A 23,893-nucleotide genomic window follows, 5' to 3' on the forward strand; every position below is an offset into this window, starting at 1 on the left:
CTTTTTCATGTGTTCAAATGATAATTTTCACCTTAATTTATGTATTGCATTTTATATATAGAAATTCCTATGTAACCATGCACCTATGCTGAGAAAAGTCTATTTTGTATATATTTGCAGACTTCAAAGTTACAATATGTACAATACAAAATTAACATAACAGTGTACATAAATTTCTGGCATGTAGCTACGTAATACATATGTATTTCAATGTCAAAATTTATTACAAAACTTTCTTATACTATCCAACATAGTTGGGACATGCACTACGTACAGTAAGTGAATGATGTTGATAAGTGTGTATAGTAATAGACTAATTATAATCAGTACAGTTGACAGTACAGTGGATCTCTCAGCTCTCACTCTGTGGATCTCACATTCTTCTTTGAAGCCTCCAGCTGAACAGAAAATGTACTCTCCAATGTTAGCATTGTATTCATCTACTTCTTGTAAGTATGCGATGACTGCACAGAAGTACATAAAAAAGGTTATTGTATAGTAACAAAATAGCATTGTGAGCTTGACTTCTGGAATCGAATATCCTAGACAGAATACTTTAGATACAGTGATGTTTTTTGACATAAAGTGATGTTTCTATATAAGTAAAAAACACATCAAAACTAATGTCATATTGCTAAAATTTAACTACTTAGCTACAGTTTGTAACTATCATACAGTACGATAGTACTGCATAGTAGGGACCACAAAGGAGTAGGCGTGGCCCACGGGATAACATCACCCAAAACCAGCCTCAATTTTTCCTGACAACGATGAGGCAGTATTGGTTAGGTAAAACTAAGCCCAAACAAGTTTTCAGATCAACCCGAAATGCTTTCAACTAGTGCTATGGAATTAAAATGGAATTTTCTAGTGACTGACTGACTGACTGAGTAACTGACTGATGCCTTCAGACAAGCATAACTCGATAACGGCTAAGGCTACGGGCTTGATTTTTGCACTCTTCGACATCACTTCGGCCCGACAGGTGCCTTTTGGCATACTGCAGTATGTACAGTGCATTCTTCATGGACTTACTAGTATCCTCCTTTGTGTCCCATTCATCTAAGTGTTGATTTGGCGGTAGTACGTGATGGCTTCCCTTTGTAATGGAAATCGTCTATATTTTTCATAGTGGCTATTTTGATAGTAGAGATGCTTTCCAAACAGTTCTTGATCCGAAATTCTGCGTAACGCATTGAACATAGCTGACAACAAAGTGTAATGGATACTTCACTTTTCAGACGATAATTGGGGCGTGCGACGCCATTTCAGATGCAGTATGCATGGATTGCAGAGGTACTTTTCGAACAGTTCTTGATTCAAAATGCTGCGTAATGCTTTGAACATAGCTGACAACGAAGCGTAATGGATACCTCACTTTTCAGATGATAATTGAGGCGCACGGCGCCATTTCAGATGTGATATGCGTGGGTTCACCAGTCATAATCATGAATCATGGTAGTGGTTTATAATAGAGATCGCCTATGTTTTTTCCAAAATCCTAATAGAACACTCAACTAAACACCACCTTATAAACATTTTCCAACCTCAAAAGAAGCCTTAGAAGTTAATTTGGAAGAAGTTTAGGTCCACTAGCTAAGATGAAATCAAAAGGACTTGATAAAAGTACTTTTTTAAAGAACTGAAATCTGCCATTTTCAGCCATTTTGTTCATCTTATTATTACTCTTATTCTTATTGTGTTTTTTTTCTCACAGGGCTAGAGCAAAATGTGAGTACTTTTTGGAAATAAAAACTACATAACTTTCCTTCCTATGTTTTTCTTCACGTCCAAGACCTATTTTTTAATGCATATCACAATGATAACACCCATTCTCAAGCAATTTTGCTTCTTGTAGGTTCACTTTGCCATTGATCTTCTGACTTAGTTTCTGCAAGGGTAACCAATGTGTTAATTGTGTTAATAAGTATCCAATCTATTCATGTTAACACATTCATTTGGAAATCCTATATCATTACCTATGTTTAATCACAGTATATTAAGTTCATACCAGAACAACAATGTTGTTGTGTACCACTGCATACTTGACTTACTGTGATCACATAACTGCACAAGTATACATGCCTATTTGATAAATCTGAAGCCATACTATTGCTGACCACAGCATGCTGTACACTGCCTATAGTTGGATATGTCAGAGCGATATAGTACAAGGTACATTCAATAGTAAGGGAACAATACACTGGTGTTTGCTAACTCTGACAATATTAACTAACTATACAGTAGGGTTCCACTGATACAAAAAAACACCTACCAGTTTGATACCTAGCATTAACTTTCACCGATACAGATACCGATACTGATAATTGCCATACAATTTACACACCTCTCAAGTTAGCTATGTGTGACTGCTCTATTAGAATATTTATTGTGCAGTGACTGTTCTATTAGACTATTTCGATCTTTTTCATGCAAACATAGTAAGTAGCAGTTGCTCATGTTTTAACAAAGCAATTCCTGTACCTTTTATGCTAGAATAATGCTCAACACTATTTCCAGCCTGTTATACCTCACGTTTTGCTAGCATAGCATTCATGATGATAGTTATATGATGATGACGATTGGCGTGAGTGGCTATTAATCAGTATCGGAATACCTAATTAACCGATACCAATCGATACTAAAAACCCAATATCGGCACCGATACAATACTGATCCGATTATCAGTGGAACATTACTTAAAAGCTACTGTACATGACTAACTTTGATATATATGTTTAGTACTGTGTAATATCAAGCACCACCAGCACATCTTATTATCATCTTAGCTATCGACTATAAATGGATTTATAAAAAGTAAACAAACTAGTGAAAAAGTAATTTTAAAAATTAAAACATGGGAATAGAGATCGCTGGAAAAAGTAAAGAAACAAGAGTCCAAATGTGTGATGGAAACCCTATATCATTACCTATGTTTAACCACAGTATATTAAGTTCATGCTAGAACAATAATGTTGTTGTGTACCACTATGTACTTGACTTACTGTGACCACATAAATGCACAAGTATGCATGCCTGATAAATCTGAAGCCGTGCATCATTACCTATGTTTAACCACAGTATATTAAGTTCATACCAGAACAACAATGTTGTTGTGCACCACTGTGTACTTGACTAAGTGATCACATAGCTGTACAAATCAGAAGCCATACTATTGCTGACCACAACATGCTATACACTGCCTATAGTCAAAGCTGCATAGTACAAAGTACATTCAATAGTATGGAAATATGCTTGCTAATTCTGATAATATTAATTAACTGACTACTTAATCACTACTGTACATGATGACTAACTTGATATACATGTTTAGTACTGTGTATGCATAACATCAAGCACTACCAGTACCTCTTATTATCATGTTAGCTATTTATTAATGGATTTATAAAAAGTAAACAAACTAGTGTAAAAATAAATTATTTCAACAATTAAAACATGGGAATAGAGATCGCTGAAAAAAGTAAAGAAACAAGGGTCAAACAAGCCAGCTTGTTAAACACACAGAGAATCTCATAGGCGGAGGAAAGGGGGGGTTGGGGGCTAGGGGGCTGAAGCTCCCCTCAGAATAATATCACGCTGAAATCATCCTTCTTGAAGTGGGGCTGAAAACCGTGATAAAGATCAAGATACTCTAATAGAGCAGTCACTCTAATAAAGCAGTCACAGTATTAGAGCAGTGTTTAGTAAGCTACTGTATGTAAGGATTTTTATGTAGTTTATCAGCTATAAATGTGTAGCTGGTGAGGTAGGCAGCTATTGTCAGCTGGCTATGACCTTTTTTTTTTGGTCTCATCTTACCAAACCAGAGACAATGTAGTGCCTCAGTTCATTTATTCGCCCCTGGTCAGCCCCCCTCATATCAACTGCTTCCTCCGCCACGACAGAGATCTCTATTTGGACTCAAATAAACATTTATACAAAGGCATTCTTAGTGCTTACTGATTATTTTCAGTACTTATTTGCCCCTATTTATATAAAACTACTCATTTTCCTTAGTCTCTAGCTATACCATAGCCATTGAATCCAAATAGAGATCTCTGTGTGTTTAACATGCTGGCTTGTTTGACCCTTGTTTCTTTACTTTTACAGTGATCTCTATTCCCAAGTTTTAATTTTTGAAAATTATTTTTACACTAGTAATTATTTACAAAAAAAGTTAACAAACAAGTGCACAGAAAAATTTGGAATTTTCAACTACAGTAGGAACCATAGCACATCGATAAAAAGTACTGAAACAAGTTGGAGTAGTGCACGATATTAAATCACAGTAATACAATAAGGAGTGTTTTATATCCCTACTGTGCTCAAGATACCATAATGGAGATGCATAGTAGGAATATAACAATTCTTATTGTTTTACTGTGATTTAATATCGTGCACTACTCCAGCTTGTTTCAGTACTTTTTATCGATGTGCTATGGTCCCTACTCTAGTTGAAACTTCCAAATTTTTCTGTGTACTTGTTCTATTAGAGCACAGTTGACATTGATGTTTTTCTATAAGCATTGGCTGGGACCCCTGCCTCATTTACACTGTCCATAATTATGCTATGAATAATCATAATGCTTTGAAATTATTAGCCATGCAAATATCATATGTGCATACAACGTTTTTTGTTGTTGGATATATCATACCATTGACTTTTGTGGGTACTTCTGTACAGATATCAGGTTGTGATAGTATATACCATACATTACATCTAAAAACACCTTTCAATTACTGATATTCACATATTCACAAATACAACAATGGTGGGTCAGGAGAGGGCCCTCTTTAGTTTCCTTAAAAAAATTCATATAAGGTTCCAAACAGAATTGCCAAATACTCTAATAGAACACTCATTGCATGCAACATTGTAAAAATCCTCCAGATGCATTCCATTCACTAGCGAGTTTTCATTCAATAGTAAGTATGCCCAAAGCATGGTGCTGCAAATATACAAGTGTCCATGCACATTGAGTGATTATTGTTCTTTGCATCCCATAGCTAGCAAGCTATATATCACCATTATTTATGCTTATAAAATCATACACCACTAGAACTAATTCCCACAACCCATGCTTAATGAAGACCACTCATAAAACATAATTGATTACTACAGTTGAAACTACTCTACATCAAAAATTCAGTGTACAATTTACAAAATGTCTACAGCACCATCTAGACCCCAGCTCTATGTACTCCTCTAGTACTAAATCCCTGTAATAGTGCTATAAGAAGAGTCGAAAAGTTTGTAGCATTACAAATAATATATTGTACCAATCATTTACAATACAGTTAAACTTTCACTATCATGACATTCTGTTGTAAGACATACCAAGCATTAGGACTATTCAACATTCAAACTTACTCTTCTAAGAAGCCGCAAAGAAATGAGCAATAGGATAAGTCCAATACAAAACAAAAATAGGAGTGGCAGAAGGTGACCATAAAATACAGCAGCAATGGGTGTAGGAAAGCAGTAATATGCAGCAAGACTATACTTTGACACACTAATAGTGACTATTGGAGGTACACTACTGAGTAGCACTACTGTCACAACTTCAGTCATCAAGACTCTCCTCCTACGTGATGATGAATCCAGCAACATTTTCATTTTGAATGGAAACACCAGACCAAAGAATAGATGAAAGAGATGGAAACACCAAAATCCCATAAAGCAGTTGTAGATGAAGTGTAGCAGAAAACCTGTAACAATGAAAAGAAATACATATATGTAGCTCCTTTACTTCTACAGTATGCATATTATGTTTTGATTATATGCACATAATTTTATGACAAGAAGTTTAGCCCTGGCCAGTATTGAAATTTTAGTCCGGAGTATCTTTGTTAAAATCAAATTTATATGGTTAACAAATTCACTGCAATTGGAAACTTTTTTTTGTAACTAATCTTTATTAGAACAGTTGACTGCTACAATTACAGTATTGGAAGGTTCTATTTGAGTGACTGAAATCTTTTTGTTAGTGTCTGATTTGTTTGCATCCTTATGATCTAGTAACGTTACATGGTTGATGCTGAACAGTATAAATTTTCTGTAACTAGAATTACAGCTCCTGTGTACTTAATGTGTGGTTACAGCACAATACTATAATATATTGATATGTATTTGTGTTTTACAAAAGAAATGGTGATGTATTGTGTAGTCAAAGGAGCGAGACGTGTGTATTCAGGAACTATAAAATGTGGTATCATACAAATGGCAAATGCAGTTGGTTGTTATGCATACTGGATATATTTTATGACTTTGTAGATCTGGGTAAATTACCAAGGCACAAACCTTCTTGCACAATTTTTTAATTATTGGAAGACTGTTTTATTACAGTGTATTTATTGATTGGCACTCAGGTAGATTGTGATTTGTATAGTTAAAGTAAAATTGTCAAAAGTTATTAAATCATCACTATAATCATTGAAAGAAAAAAATAATTTTACCTAGGCTACTGGTGGTTGCCAGTAGACCTTCAGTACATGTACACGCAAATTTGCCATCAGTACCAATGCTGCATTATCATGTATTGTAAAGTAAATAATTGCAGTGTTGCAGTTTGGCCACAAACTTTATCCATTTTGAAAATTATAGAGGACTGTTTCTGGAAGGCTTCAACACTAGTTGTTGTGTCAGCTATCACATTAGAAGGCTTAGCTATAATCATTATTGTGGTTGACCACCAGTTCCTGTCATGTGAAAATAAAATTATGATATGTAAGTAAATACAGATAATCACATCATTTAACAAGATCAGTTAATAAGCTGCATTTTTGCAGACATCAACTTTTTGGTATTTCCCTCCATCTATAGTAATGGCAAAAATTCAAAAAGCCAGAAATTTTTGATGATATTGGTAGAACTAATGTGTGAACAATGTAAAGCCCTAATACGAAAATAGCCTGAGGTAGACAATCAGGTAAAAGATGTATATGTGTGGGTCAGACTTAAAATTATATTTAAATGAAGATCTTTAAGGTTGTGGGAAACAGTTTCCATACATGAAATTTCCAAGATTAAACAAGCAAACTACCATCACAAAATGCATCGCATAAGTCTATAAAGAATTTTGTTTTCTAACGTTTACAACAAATAAGCTCTCAGGAATCAATGTAGCGCAAGTTTCAAGTTTAGCCAAGTTCTTCAATGGCATTTGCTGATAGTACTGGGATCCTCAGTGGTGTGCCCTTAGACACATTATTTGTGACTGGATTTGTGAAAAGGTACCTTTTTCACACACAAAATTTGACTCATTTTATGAACATTGAAGCTTCATAACCTTTTTATCATTGCATATAGTTGCCTGAAATTTCCATGAGTACACTGTTAAAGTATCTTGCTGCATTTTGAAGTTAATCAGTACAAGGAGTCAAGTGTTACATCATTTTATTTGCTGACACGTAAAATGTAAAGGTACCTTTTTTGCAAATCCTGTCACAGTTGAAGTGCTTATGCTACTGTAAGAGGCATGTATTGGAAACCCGGAAAATACCTGTAGCTACACGATAGGTTTGACCACACCCATTAATGATCTAGCTGGACTAATAATGATCAAGCACAGAGATCAAGCCTCTTAATGGTCTAATCACTTGAACATGGTGACCACACCCCTTAGTCACCATACCCCTTTATTGGTCTAGCTATGATAGCACGGTGAAAATAAGGCATGGCAACCATGGGTGTTACAACATAATTTGGTGGGAAATCCCTACTTTGGAATTTATGTTATAGCATGGCTATGTATGTATAGGGATTTTCAAACCAAACTATGTTGTATTCAAATAGTCACTATTCAGATCCTTAATTCATAGTTAGTACTACTTATCTGCTACTGTATCTAAATCTGATTACTACAATTTCTGAAAATTAAAGCTTCAAATACAACATGCATCAAGACACATGGTGGTGTGTCGAGGGGCCAAAAGCTGGAGTGCTACATCATGGATATACTGACAGCAAAAAAAAACAAAAACAAAAAGCATCTGTAGCTCTGTGTTTCTTTCTTCAAAACTTATCCAGGGTCATACCTCCATACCTAACACTAACCACTGATCCACTGCATGCTATCGTAGCTATTCTTTAATTTGTACTTTACATTTATACGGAATTGTATAGTAGTGCTGTGAACCGGTATGCAAAAAACTGGTTATTATTGTCTAGGTTAGCCAATTACCAGTTAAGAAGCCTTTAAACCATTTTTGCCCACCTACTTGGTAAACCATAAATTACCCCTACTGACAAGTGTTAACATCATAACACCTCAAAGCATGTGTAAATATGTGATTATAATAACTGTTATTGTAAGACAGGATGTTGATGGTCACTTTGGTACCACCCTAAAGCTGATCCAGCATGCACATTGAGTATCATTATGTCTACCAATACCACTGTATTACACAGAAACCAGCTAACCTGCCAGTTATTGGTTACCAGTTAACCGGTTTTGAATTTGTTATCAGGTTCACAGCTCTATTGCAGGGGCGTAGCCAGGATTTTTTGAAGGGGGGTTCCAGCACCAGCATTGAGTTACTAGAAGCATGGGTCTGGGGGCGCAGCCCCCAGCCGCTGAGAGACTTTCAATATTTTAATAAATCAAAACTCAGCAAATTACTATATTTTATGCAAAAAGTACATTAATTATGATGCATTATTAGCCTGGCCTAACCACATGCAGCTGTATCTGCAATTATCCACAAAATTCTTGCACAGAAATATGCCTATGTGCTACAACTTACTAGAATCTGGCCTCCTAGATTCTGCATGGATTCTTTTCAAAAAAAACTTTAGAATGCCACCTGAGGTAGCACTTTTACGCTTCATTTATTTCGTAGGTGTGCACATGTAAACACGTGTACACGTGTAAACATGTGTATTCTTATAAATTCATTCGCAATAGCGAGTAGAGGTACTTGAATTCCTCTGCCTGAAGACCTGTAGCTACCCATTTCAGTGGATTTGTGTAAGTTAATTCAGTTCTAGTTAACCAGTATCATGATTTAAAAAACTTAACTCTGAAAAGGGGGTTCGTCTGAATCCTTTGAACCCCACCTGGCTACGCCCCTGTATTGTATATATCTACCAATGAAAGTCTACATACAGGTACATCATTCCGTGTGTGTTCTATTACATATCTTCAAAAATGTACACTTTATTAAAATGTTCAAATAAATTATGCACTGCAATACAATTGTAACTTCTATTTCCACAAGCACCATAGTATTGTAAAAAAAAAGTGGGTAAAAATAAGTTCCAAAGCCAGCTTATTGAAAACTATACAAAAACAGCCAAACTGTATTAAAATATGGCATGGAAGGTGGCAAAGAAATGGTTGCAATGTTAATGCTATCAATTTGGCTTCTTTATGAACATCATTGCAGCTATTTCTTGGCCACCACCTTTGAATTCTCACCTTTTCACCCTGGCAACTAAAGGCCGTACCTTTCTTACAGTTTGGCTGTTTTGTACAGATATATGTATTGGTATACTTAATCACTAATACTATTGTATAAATATATAAATACACTTTTACACTCTTTAAACCCCAGTGCGTGGGAGTATCAAAGCGCCGTGCTGGGTTATAACTACCATACAGCCAGACAGAGCGGCACTGCTACTGTGTGATATATTAGTTATCACCCAGTGATAACTAACTTATCACCCTGTTGCGGAGCCACTCAGTCTCTTTCCTGACATCATAATAACCGTGAATGGCATTGCTTACCGATGGAACAAAGAGCCAAATAAGGAAATATTGATACAAAACACACCAATACAGCACTTAAAACTACCTAAATCTTACAAGAAAACTGTTAATCCTTTACACAATAACACTACAAGTTACCAATACGATAGTTTAACAAATGTCAAGAATAGTACGTGACGATTTTCGCTCCAGCAATCACTCCTAACGGTCACAATGGTGAAGAACTAACTTCCTCTAGCTTCATCGTTCTATCTTGGACTATGGTAGCCACTTGTTGGTCTTTATTTTTCTCTTGCACACCACGCGACACCACTATACCAATTTCTGACGAAGGCGAATCGTACCTGGAACCGCTGCTTCATAACACCGCCCTTCGCTACAGTTTTGTAGGCAGTATGTAAGGTCTCTCTTGTGGCTACGAAGTAGAATCTCCACACAATTCGGACGAAATCTTGAGTACAGTGACAGGAACTCAAACCGGAACTTAATTTACTATCCGTAAACTTCTGCGCACTCCCGCGCACTGGGATATAAAACAGTTATATCCCGTATACTCGGATGATATCATTGTTATTACACTCGTCCTCGGCTCCGCCTCGGACTCGTGTAATAACAATGATATCACCCTCGTACCGGGACATAACTATAACTTATACTAGGGCTCAAACAAATAGTGGTTTTTACTATTCGAATATTCTTTATTCACAACTACCGAATATTCGAATATTCTTTTTCAACATTGATATGGATGAGATATCAATAATCCTGCGGCTGTACAAGATGTCTCTTTAATACAATTCAGAATCAACATGATTTGATCACTTATGTCATAGATATGCTTATGTAGGATCACGAATTTCCATGTACTCTACCACTGATGTTATATATTTCCTTTGAAACGAATATTCGAATACCAGAAATGGTATTCGAATATTCGTTTGAGCCCTACTTTATACACAAATTAATCACAATTGGTTAGTGAATTTTATAGTACAGTGTCATAACATTTATGTTCATTACTACACGTTGGTTTGTATACTCTACTAATGCTTACTAACCTTGAGCTTGGCAAAAGTTTGTAGGTTTATTTGCTGCTACAAGAGCATTGCGATTTGAACACAGTAATGCTGATTGTCCAAAAATAGGTAGATATTCCAGGCATGCTAAGAATAGAAAAAAGAATAAAATAGCTGTTATTTATTTACCCTAAATGTCATCATCAGTAAATATAATAAAGAGTCAATTTTATAATGTGCCATGTGGCTGATTGTATGAACTCATTCTGATCAGTATCAGAATTACTGAGATTGCGAGATATTGTATTTGATTGCTGCCAATGTAAACTCTCTCCAATGCAGATAGTATTTTCAGTAGTGCTGGTGTACTCTAGCGTGGGAAGTGGGTAGGTATTTGCTATATAGCACTAGAGTACCAAGTTGAAAGACACAAGACCAAACATCTGCTTTGCTGGAGCTGTCATGAATGGTTTACATACACACATCAAAAGTTTGCAATAAGAAATTAGTACTGATTCCACCAGTCCAAAACCAAGGTTATAATTTAAATATATTTTTACTAATTAACTCATTTTAGGATTAGGAATTGTCATAAATGTTAATAATTGTTTTATTATTACCCTGAATCAGTTATATTAGTAAAAATTGGAATTTTCAACCAGAGTAGGAACCATAGCACATGGATAAAAAGTACTGAAACAAGCTGGAGTAGTGTACGATATTTAGTCACAGTAAAGCAATAAGAAGTGTTATATCCCTACTGTGCTCAAGATACCATAATACATGTAGATATGCACAGTAGGGATATAACAGTTCTTATTGCTTTACTGTGATTTAATATCATGCACTACTCCAACTTGTTTCAGTACTTTTTATCAATGTGCTATGGTCCCTACTCTAGTCGAAAATTTTTTTTGTGTACTTTGTCAACTGTTTAGTAAAATGAAATTATTATGACTGGTGAACCCACGCATACCGCATCAAAAGAAATGGTGCTGTGTGTCCCAGCTACCAATTATCGCCTGAAAAGTGAAGTACTGGTATTCATTACGCTTCATTGTCAGCTATGTTCAACCCGTTACACAGCATTATGTATCAAGAACTGTTCGAAAGCACCTCTGAAACCAAGGTAGCCACTATGAAAAATATGGACAATTTCTGTAATGAAGGGAAGCCATGCTTCACATGCTACCACTAAATTGACACCTTTCGCTATCAGCAAAGATGAATGGGATACAAAGGGGGACACTGGTAAGTCCATGAAGAATGCATTGTACGTACTGCAGTATGCCAAAAGGCATGTGTCCGGCTGAAGTGACGTGGAACAGTGAAAAAACTAAGCCCGTAGTCTTAACCATTATCGAGTTATGCTTGTCTGAAGGCATCAGTCAGTCAGTTTCTCAGTTACTCAGTCAGTCATCAGAATTTCTGTTTAATAATTAAAAAAATTCCATACCAACTTGTTGGAAGCTGACTGAAATTGTTTGGGCTTTAGTTTTACCTAACCAATACTGCTTCATTGTCATCAGGGAAATATGAGGCTGGATTTTGGGTGATGTTTTTTTCATGGGTCATGCCCACACCTATGTGGTCGCTACTATACAGTACTATTGTACTGTATGATTACTCCCTTTTGGGACACAAGGGAAGTGTTCTGAAGGGGATTCATATGGGTGTTATTAAAATGAAAATAATGACATATAATAGGGCTGAAACGATCATGGATTTTTAGTGTTTGAGTACTCTCTAGCATTAACGATCGACTACTCAAAAATACTTGCTATTTTATAGCCATACCTATGTGACATGTTTAGTAACATATACCATATGTAGTTTAAACTTTTCAAGTTACAGCAACGCTAAATACACTGCATTAAAGTAACCAGTAAATGTTCCTGACAAGCAAAATGCTTTATTCAAACTTTACAGTGTCATATAATCTAATGAATATAATTGTACAAAACTCAATACTCCCAAAACAACAAATAACATAACCACTATTTCATTGTGTTCCAAGTGTTCCCAACATTATTCAATTTCCTAAATCCATATAGGTAAAGACCTATGAGACCACTTATGTGACAGTCTCATCATAGAAAGCAGCCATGGAAAGTATAGACCCTGTGCACACTAAGTTGCTACAGCTTCAGATTTCACGATAATTTATGATGAATATCAGAGGGAAATGAGGGCAAAGGTATCAAGTGTTTTATTTCTAAAACCTTCCCAGCATGGGTGGAATAACTCGCCATGCAACAAGTATGTAATGTACTACTACCTAGTAACTTAGCATTCCTCTGTTTTTTAGTACAATTACTTCGCATTGCATTTTAAATAAAATTCCTAGCATGGAAAGAATATGTTTTCCCCCCTAAAAAAATGGAGGATGTGCAATTTTGATGATGCCATGCCTTAGTGCACATGAGGTCTATAGACAAAGGTAGATTGCAGCATTGAAAGTCTAGGAGGGTTTAACCCTCCTGGATATAATCCGCTGTTTTGCTGTCTTTCCAGTATATAATCATAATCATAGGCACTAGTGCAGTATGAATGTAGCTATTAACGTGTAGGATAATCTCATGCAAACTGACAAATGATTAATGTTTGTTGGTCAATTATACCTACACACTTACCAGCAAGTTCCACAATGATAGCATTAAACACAATGTATATTTGTGGAAACTGCATTCTATAAAAATAAAAGAAGATGTATGACAGCTATTAAAGTATTTCACAGCTAAAACTATTGTAATGAAATTATGTATGTGACCTGATTTTGGAAAGCCTACCTTTTGGGCACAATTTACAATCATAGAAAAAGTTATTTTATAGCAAAATCTCACCAGCCTTGACTGTTTTGTGGGTGAAAGTTTCTTGAATATGGAGATATTTATGGCCTTTCAGAGCATCTAGAGTGCAAGAAACAATTTCATGCCATTTTAGATACGTTGTTTCAAAGGCAATGCTGGATCACTCAAAGGAGTGGGTGTTGCAATGGTGAACTCTAGGCCAAAGTACTTGCTCCTGGGAGTTCTAGATGGACCACAATGGCATTTTATGTTTACATATTAAAAATTTTGTCAAATCAATGACGTGGTCTCAAATCATTCCAGTGTCTTCTCAAGGTCCGTAGAGCAACGTGTGTGCTATGCAGACCTGGTAAGAACTTTTAGCAAGAAGTAGCCATCTTGTGCTGATGTTGCTTTAAAACTTGTTTATATGTACCCAAAAGGTATAGGTTTTCCACAATCAGATCAGGTCACGTACATTTTAGAGGTCCTAGACAGACTATGAATTAAGGCCTTAAGGCATTACAATACTGGGAAAATATATAAAACCGACGGGGACCCCCAACAGAGTGGGTGAACGGAGTGGGGTCCAATCAAATTCCTTATGCAGTCACCCTCCTGTGGGCTGCCCTGGATATATAATTATAGTAACAAGTGGCACTTTATTTTTACAACATGGACAATACTGTACTAGGGCATGGTAAAATTATCCAACACAGAACACACTAATTGCATAAAAGTGAGTTTAAGACCAAGGGTGAGAGACAATCGTATAGTTCACCTCAAATTCACTGAAACCTAACATAGATAAACATCCGTAGTTTTAGCCAGCAAACTCAAATTACAGGGTACCCTGTAGTAGGGATTGGAATAGGGTTCACTTTATGATGAAACACAAACCGTGTTTAGAACCACAGAAATCCTGACCATTTAAGAGGTTTTGTATATAGAAACTTCACGGCAAATGCTTTTGTTAAAAACTTCAGAAAAAAACCGTACACAGATTCCTAGGTATCCTTTTAAGATTTAAGAGTTTTCATATACAGAGAAAATATACTTTTGGTACAAGAACTGCAAGTTCTAATAGCAATTAACAAGTAGACCTCAGTCAAATATGCTCAAAAAATTGCCCAAAATGCTTTTGGGAATTTCCCAAAAATTTTCCCTATTATGCTTGTAATTTACCCTATTATGCTCTCATTATGCTTATGTATACAAAGTATGTCACTATATATTAACTCATGTACAAACACACCATATCAAGTGTTACTATTGTATTGCAACATTACAGAAGTTTCTATATAGTCTTGCAAACCAGATTGCTGTTGAGAGGAAAAAGAGTTATTTAAGAGAGAAAATAGCCGCTCTGCAGAAGCAGAGGATGGTTGAACTAGCAAAACCTTTTTTGCTGCTGCAGACCAGCATGGTAAGCCTTGTTCATTAAGCTTCCACCATTCCAAGCTGGAAATATCCTCTGAGACATCAGTAGCCTTAGCAAAGTATAATGGTAACTCATTTTTCAGACCATCAAGAATGCTTGAAGAATCAAGAAATGGAAAATAGTTGAAGTGTATTAACTACATCTACTTCTGGTTTGATAGTATGTAATTTTTGCAGAGAAAATAAGCTGGCTGCTTTGAAAGCAGCTATGGAGTTTTTAAGATTAGTTGCAAGCTGCTTGTGAAAGTATTCTATTCCAGGCTGTACACACTTCCTGGAATACTCAAACAGATTGTGTGACCTCTGAAATGTCGGCACTGAAGATGATAATCTCCTGATTACACCGCACACATTTGGTGTATCAGACACAGAAATAACAGCCTTTGTAGTTTCCACAATGTCATAGCCACTCACAATAAGCGGATCATCACCTTCTAGGGAGTATGTGGCAGTGACAAATGGCTTTCCCCAGTCTACTATTGCAGCCAATTAAATTTCAAGAAAAGCTTTCTTATGTGTATCTGTAAAAACGGCTAATAGTTTTGATCGTATGTGAGGAGACCCTAAATTTTTATTTTTCAAGAATTTCTCTACATCTCCAAATTGAACCAGTAGTTGTTCCATCACTTCCCACCTGCTCCACCAACGTGTAGCACTGTAACTAGCCATTGACCTATCAGTCTGTTCTTTCCAAATCATTTTTCTCTTAGGGCTATGAGAAAATAGACTGATCCAACTACTGATAAATTTGGTGTGACGAAATGTTCACCAACAACACCCTATGTCAATTAGCTGAGGGTAAACAATTTTCAATGTTCTAACAGCTGTATTGTTAACTGTAGATCGATCTCTCATACATGCAATTAACTGATTAGTAGCAATACCGTTGTTGACAGAGAGGACAGAGATAAGTTCCCGAGCTAGCTCTTCTCCACATAGGCTTTTTGCAAGCATCTGCAAACGAATCAAATTTTGCTGTATTTTCCAATCATCTGTTATGTACCGTATAACAATGGCAAGAGCTTCTCTGAGCCGACTAGTGCCATCAAATATTACAGACACATTCTTACCCTTGATTTTCTGTTGTAATACTGTTTGTTCCTGCTGCTGGATAAATGGAACCAGATCAAACAAATTCCTTTTGTCAGTAAGTCGATATGCATTATGTTCTAGTATGTCTTTAAAACAGTCAATCTTATTCAAGGGTACTCCAGCTTTTAGAAAAGCGTGGACAACTTTAAAACCTGCTGTGCCTCTGGTAAAGTTTTACCCACTAAATGGGTTTCTTCATTGTGCTTCTGCAATGCTTTCCCAATATCTTTTTCACTTTTATCTTTTGTGGCAAGTTTTACCTTTCTCTCTTTGTGCTTAGAACACTTTACATGATTGTTGATACTGCTGCGTTTTAGGCTCAATTCAGGCTTCTCGGCACCCATTGCAAAATAGTTTTCCAGCTGATACTGTAAATGGCTCACTGCTATATTCTTGTACACGTTGCTGAGCAGTTACCTTATCAGGATCGGACACGAATTCTTCTACGTTTCCCTATTGGAGGATTACTAGCAACTTTTCGCTTTCTGGAAAGACTTGATTTTTGAGGTGCTTTCAACACTTGTAATAGATTTCTTACAGGCCTTTGGTTACCTGTTGATGACGAAGCTGATATATCATTAGAAGAACTGGACGGCAAACTTGTAGAAGAAGCACAACTGCGCACTACTATATCACTCAAGGCCTCAATGCCACCATCGTCGTCATATTTACTAGTACTACTGTCAAACATTTCCCTACTTAGGTGGCCTCCCCAAAGTTGGCTCCGAGCGTGGCGCTTGGCCGGAATCTGGGTGGCCTGCGGATCAAGTCACGATGGGGTTGCCTTTTTTTCAGCCCTTCTAGGTATTTGTCCCGTTTCACTTCAGGATATTTAGCTCAAAGATTTTCACTTAGGCTCCTAGGCTATGGGTAAACACCTCGAACAGGCTCTGCCTTCTGTGTACACCCTCCAGTGCCTAACTGGTAAAGTAGATAATAACATAACATAACATAACAAGCTCCCTATTATCAGTAGCTGGTATTATTTCTATATCACTATTACTCTCGTTTAGATTATTAGCAACTCTCGTTTAGATTATTAGCAATAGCTTCTGCTGTCACATGACGCACCATCTTGAGAAACAATTTACTAAAAATTACGACTTAACCCAGGATACTATTGCAAAATGCAGGCCTAGCAGATAAGCCTATTATGCTTTAAATTATGCTGGCATATTTAATGGAGGCCTATTAACAAGCCAGCAGCAGCATCACTACATACACACACTTGGTGTTCCACATGATTAGTCTATCATGACACACATAGCTAAGGAGTACCGTAGAGTCTGGTTGTTAAACGCACGTATATATTAAGCGCATATTATTATCTGTTAAGTTTCTCATGGTTGATAAGCGCATGTGGACGAACACGAAGCTCCAACATGTGACGAAGCTATACAAGAGAAGAAAAGCTAGAGGTTTGCTAATGGTGTAAAGCGCAAAATTTCACGAAGTACAAAGCCAAAATACGTGTGTTTGCTATACTTATCAAGTGAAGCAGTCTTCTGCAGTATGCTCCCTCACGAAGGTTTCAGTGCACAAGAACTGGACTCAAAATATTAGTACATGTAATGACTGCAATTCACACTACCCCAAGAGAGTGAATCACGATGAGGTTTATCTATTAGGTGCATGTGCTTAACAATATACTACAATGTTAATCACAATATTTTTTTTTGCGAACTTATATTTGGTGTATGTGCCTAACAACCAGACTTTGTGGTATAAGTCAAAGCATGAGAAGAGAGTCATGTGAACATGCACTGTATATAAATTGTTAGAATTTCAAAAGGTGCCAAAATATTTCATACAGTAATGATAACACTTACACTTTTTGTCGATAGTAATAAAATGCTATTAATGTGATGACTCCTGCAATTACTCCAATAATTCCTAATATGGCTACTAAGATGTATATGGAACGAAGAAGGGTATTACCTCCTGAATATAAATTATCCCCAGCACACACTGGTAAACATGTTGAGCCACAAAAATGATCAAAACCATTTGGACAAGGAAGTGATGGAGCTTTTGAGGAGGTAAGATTCACATCCTCACTATACGTGTAACTTGTACAATCTGGGACAGATCTATTGTAGAAATTCTCCACTATTCTCCACTCAGAAGCACATTTGTTATCTCGAACTTCTTCACACTCTTCAGTCAGGTCTACTGAAGAACTGTTCCCATTACATAATAAAAGTGTTGCATTGCAGAAAAATGATAGTGCATCCTTAGTACATGGTGAGCCAGTTCCTAAGTCAAATATTGACCATAGACCCTCTATAAAATCTAGTTCACATTCTGGAAAATCAGTATTAGTTATGTTTATCATCAACATTTTGTCACATTTCTCTAACAGTGAACTAATATTTAGTGCTGAAGGACTGACCTATAGAAAGGTATCAGTATAACACACACAATGAAATACAATTATCTATAACAATGACAGAGTACAAACTGAATGACTGTCCTTGTTGGATAGAGATCATGTGAGCCTAGATTGCTGTTACTACCTAGTGAGAACAGAATGAGAAACACTTCTCAGTCACCATTATGAATGGTTTCCATTACAACTGTGATAGCTAGTCAGCCAAGGAAGCCATAATGTGCTACCTGAGAATCAACACCTACAGGTGAGTGGAGAAAGAAATGGGACGCAAAGGAGGACAAAGGTCAGTCCATGATATATCCATTGTATAGCTGCTGTGATAGGCGAAAAGAGACATCTCAAACCTAAGCAATGGTGAACAGTGAAGAAATCAAGCCTGAAGGCATTAGTCGGTCAGTCAGTCAGTAAAAAATTTAGTTGGAAGTAAATTTAGTTGGAAGTGTTTGGGGTCACTCTTTTGGGCTTGATTATGCCTAACCAATACTGCCGAACTGTCATGAAGGAAAATTAAAGCTGAATTTTGGGTGATATTTTGGGCAGGAAAGCCTGAACCATTGTGACTTGTACAATACAGTACTACAGTGCTATTGTACTGTGTCTGGATTTTATGTATACAACCAGGAATTTATTTGAGACCGGATTTTAATATGTCATACAGTAACATAGTGTAACTACCCTAGAGTCTGGTTGTTAAGTGCATGTATATAATTATTAAGTGCAAAAATTATCATTTATTAAGTGCATACTCGTTTCTTGTACTTAGTTGTGGTTGATAAGCACGCATAATAGAACATGAAGCTCCAGCATGAGATGTAGCAATACAAGAGAATAAAATTAATGTCAATACTGTGAGACATGAAATTTCACATGGTACATGGCCAATAGCAATAGGAATGTCTCTCTCTAGCATACTTACCAAGCAAAGCAGTATGGAAATCATGGTCCACACACTCCAAATATTTGGTACACATAGCAAAGGTAAATCTGGGATGGGGGTTGTGATGTTTCCAGAAACTGGTCAAGCATATTCAGGCAATTAAAATTGAGTTTTGCAAAGGTATCAAAAGCTCAATTTGAAATACTCAAAAATAGACTCTAATAGAATGGCCACATTTTGTACCTTCTAAAAGTAACTTCATTTACTCAGAAAATTCTATCTCAGAGCATTTAAGACCTGAAATTTTCCTGAAACATGCCCCCAGACTCCCCAGTATGGCATTTAGGTTTGTTGTATGCAGCTATTATTAATACTCCAAACTTAACATAACTTCACCTCTTAGCTCTTTGACTGAGCAAACAGAAACAGCAAGCCTATATCAATCAATTCCTAACATCTGTTTAAATAGTCAGCTTTAAGGATTTTTTTGGCAAAAACTGTTATCAGATTTGATCTCAGAATCTATAATTTTCAAAAATTTCAAGGGTGAGCATTCCCCCAGACCCTCTAGATTTAAGTGTGTATGCAATGGAAAATATCACCAAAATTGCTGGAGCTACCCTTACATAGTGACTACCACCCCCAGGGAGTGGGTCCATGATGAAAATTTTTTGTTAGCTATATAGGTGTATGCATGCGTTCAACAAAATGTATGTATTTAAATGAAGTTTCATTAAGCAGATGTGCCTAATAGCCAGGCCCTATGGTATTAATTATGAAGTAATTTAGCACTAACAGAGCAATCTTCATAATCATATCCACCAGAATCAGAGCCTTGGCCAGGTGTATCAGTGTAATATAAAATAACTGGAATTTGATATAACATAATCACAAAGCAAATTATAACTAAAAGGCTCATCACCAAACGGAACCTCAACACTTTTATAACTTGCACTTCAGTTAAACCATTGGTTGATTCACCACTTTCGCTTGTAAAGCGATGTGTAGTGTGGCTGACTGTAGTATCTTTAGTTTCGTTATGCTCCATATCATGATTCACTGAGTTAGAGTCCACTGGAATATCCATATCTTCTTTACATTGTTCATTGTCATTATGCGGTGAAGGTGAAAGAGTGTCATCCCTGGTGTCATCAGTATCAGTAGAAAACTCCGTGGTTATTATCCCACTATCAGTAGTCGACATCTCAGTGGGTAGTGCGTATCTCTGAAGTGCACCAGAAAAACAAAACTTATAACTTCATAACATTATGCATGTGAGATAATTACTAGTACCCACAGAACTGCATATTTATTACTATATAGACTTCTGCAAATCTTTAATACTAAATGTTGGATTTGAGTATAGTATTTTCTTTTCTGGGGCATTCATGCATGCACCTTTCAACACATCTGTCTTTCATGCATGCTTAGTTTCATTTTTTATTGACAGGTCTGGCTTTAAGAAGCATGAAAAAAATGTTCTGCACATGTACTTAGCCATTATAGGACAGTCATTAGAGCAGTAGAAATGATTTTATTCCTGTACTTCCTTATACAATAATCAGTTTCACTTTCTTCTATTTCAACTTCACTTTCACTTTTCAGTCTACAGCTCATTTATTTGGCCACAGTGATTATTGCTGCATTGTCATAAACTCTCAATTATCGGCAGCACTCAATTATTGGTAAAATATTTTCAATTATCGGCATGAGATTACTAGATATCCCATTGAATGTGTTGATAATTTATGGAATCTATTAAAAGGGCGTAGATGTGATATTGAGGTGAAACGGCCCAATGAAGCTTCAAAGTTGTTTAATGCTTTTTATTTGTTGACTTAGGCTTTGTAGTGGTGTAGGGAAGACTGGTGAACCTTGTTGAGATATGAAAACATGAAGGAGGGGAAGGAAGATCATAATCATGCTTAGCTCTTCTCAAGTTTTATTGTCATTTAGTGGCTACTAAGAAGCGAAAGCGGTGGGTAAACTTGTCACTGATACCACTAAGACGGGGCGAAAGATTTGGAGAGTGGATAAATAGTATAATCAGGTTCCTATACAGATGCTGAAAGATAGAATCAGAAGCAGGATTGTTCACAGTACTACTCCTACACTCTAGCCCTCTATATCATGTGCTGAATAGACTAAGCTTTCAAAGATATTAGTTAACATTGCAGAAAGTAGGTTAAAACAAAATGTTCATGACATGCAAAGGCAACCACCAAGTAGAAAAGTATAATATATGTATATATGTGTGTACACAGAGACTGCTTTTCTGAGCTAATCGGTTATGGATGAGCTTAGAAGGGATTCGATTTGTCCTTACTAAGTATTGTAGACTCTATAATACATGCTAGTGTGTATTACAGACTCCATTATTGTGTTGATGAGAGTGACGTTAATGCTATTGTACATTTTCATTATTTATATATGACCGTTGCATTGTTTAAAAATTCATATCTTTACTGTTAAATGTTTTTTGAGTGATTAATGGGTGTGATTAGTACAATGTACATGTATGGGATTTTCTGGGGAATTTTGAGGCTTGCTAGGGTAGTAAACAGGTGCTTGGTTGCAAAAGTGCCGATAATTGAAGCATTAGTGGTAATGGAGTGCTGATAATAAGGTACGACAATTGAGAATCAACTGTCACTGCTTATGCACCTGTAGCTAGGTGTCACATTAATGCATGAGCTTGAAATTAGGGTATATTGTATAGAGGTGCTCCAGATGTTTCTAGTGACACACAACTTTTACGATCTACAATGCGATTTTCCTACCCAAAGTTACATTACTTGGTAATTTACATGCTGATAATTGATGCTTTACGCTATACAGGCAATCATACAGTTAGCATTGCTGTACATACACATACACATTGTGGCTTTAACACTGAATGGGATTACTAGGCAGACTATGTTACAATTAAAGGAGATTCTTGCCCATTGTGATACAGTTATGTTACAAAACATATAGTTAGTACTTTGAATAAAAGTTCAGAGGTGAACATGACATTATGAGCAGTTGGCAATATGGGGTGAATAATTGTTGTTTGATTTGGCACTTGCTATTTGGTTACTGTTTAGATAAGGATTTCATGGAATGTGTGAAATTATACCATATAAGGTAAGCATAACCACAAAACGTGGTATATCACTTGTATACCATAGTTTAATGTGGTATATCAGTTATATACCACAGCGAGGCGCCTTTGATCTCCACCGCTGGTGTAGTATATAGTACATCAGACCTCATTACATAATTGGTAACTATACAGAAGCTTAACAATTTTTTTTGATTGAAAATTACACCAAGTAAACTATATCATTACAAAGCTTTGTAGCTAATTAATAAACTATATGGCCAGCTAGAAATACAACACTAGGATTGTAGTAGTATATAGTTGCTTTATAGTTGCTTATACACACACTGTGTAGTTTAACCCGTCCTAATGAAACAAAATAATTATGACAGTTACAAAAAGTTTATACTTGGTACATAGCTCATAATAATATCATACTTAGAAGGTTTTATATGTAGCTATGGCTTAAGGGTACATGGCAGATAAACTTGGTAGGATGAAACTTACTTTTATACATTCGATACATGAGAAAAATAATTTGCTTAGCTAAAAAGATATTTGTATCAGATAGAAAGACTTGGCAATAAGACACTTATATTTCAAATAATTTACCATACCAAAATTTTCTCATGCCAAACTTCCTGGTATATGAGTTATATGTATGTATTGATTGATTTTGTTTTTGTATCTGTGTGTTATACTCCTTGATGGAGTCCTACACAGTAATAAATAAATAAATAAAAATCATGATTTGCATGGCTGCAACACAATTAACACCGACACGGTATTATGCATGTTTGTTGCTTTATCTGTACAGTTTCGTTGGTAAGGGGAAATACATTGTAGTAAAATGAACAATATTATTACATGGCAATTAACTGGCACCCTGCAGCAGCCGTTTGTTTTGCTGCGTCACTAGCTACTGATGACCAGTGATGCTCAGTATAGCTAGTCAGCTATAGTGATTTTACTACATACATGTATAATTAGCTACCAGATACTGTAAATACATTAATGATGGTGTAGGCCCTTATATAGCCAGTTATACGTATTTTTCCTTATTAAAACCTTTCATCTCATCGTCATGGCCAGGAACACGGAAATGTTTGGCAACCAGTATCATACTCGAGTACCAATAAAAACATATTGACATAGCTTACTCTTCAGGGCTCAGCGAATCTTTGCTTTCCGGAATCCTTGGCTTGCTAGCTTCCCAACGTCACAGCTTGCGGACTGGCGGGTCTGACTCAGTGTGAGCCAAAGTGATCGAGCAGTACTTGAAAGACTTGCTGTTCACAACCGAGTGACTCAATATGCCTTGGTCTATACGTACGATTGTACCGGCGATGAAGGCTCAAACCCGAGCTCAAACCAGAGCTCAAACCAGTCTTCGGTTCCACGCCAGAATTTGATTTTTGAGCTACGTAATTCAAGGGAGTGTCTGTTTTACCAATCTCGTTATGTACAGACTTGCTCAACCACAAAATTACGT

At 36.3% G+C, this 23,893-nt stretch overlaps 1 protein-coding gene across 2 annotated transcripts; it reads right to left on the minus strand.

Annotated features, from left to right (window-relative positions):
* Positions 1-98: 98 nt before the first annotated feature.
* LOC136261364 (uncharacterized) lies at positions 99-23,824 on the minus strand. Of its 2 annotated transcripts, XM_066055356.1 has the most exons (8): positions 23,562-23,824; positions 20,116-20,544; positions 17,989-18,442; positions 17,880-17,943; positions 13,363-13,418; positions 10,772-10,876; positions 5,372-5,709; positions 99-594 (listed from the first exon to the last, which is right to left on the minus strand). In XM_066055356.1, the coding sequence occupies exons 2-8, from the start codon at positions 20,521-20,523 to the stop codon at positions 214-216; spliced, it is 1,806 nt and encodes a 601-aa protein (XP_065911428.1). In that variant the 5' UTR covers positions 20,524-20,544; positions 23,562-23,824; the 3' UTR covers positions 99-213. The 2 variants fall into 2 exon arrangements, with proteins under 2 accessions (XP_065911428.1, XP_065911427.1); XM_066055355.1 differs by having other exon boundaries at positions 17,880-18,442.
* Positions 23,825-23,893: the final 69 nt, after the last annotated feature.

The sequence above is a fragment of the Dysidea avara genome, chromosome 7 (genome assembly GCF_963678975.1).
Source record: "Dysidea avara chromosome 7, odDysAvar1.4, whole genome shotgun sequence".
Lineage (NCBI taxonomy): Eukaryota > Metazoa > Porifera > Demospongiae > Dictyoceratida > Dysideidae > Dysidea > Dysidea avara.

Coding starts and splice junctions, on each gene's coding strand:
- LOC136261364 (XM_066055355.1), bottom strand. CDS start 20,523: ATGTCGACTACTGATAGTGGGATAATAACCACGGAGTTTTCTACTGAT. Junction 10,877..13,362: donor TATCATTGTGGAACTTGCTG/GTAAGTGTGTAG, acceptor TTCTATTCTTAG/CATGCCTGGAATATCTACCT. Junction 595..5,371: donor CTTTGCGGCTTCTTAGAAGA/GTAAGTTTGAAT, acceptor TTACTTATATAG/AAACATCACTTTATGTCAAA.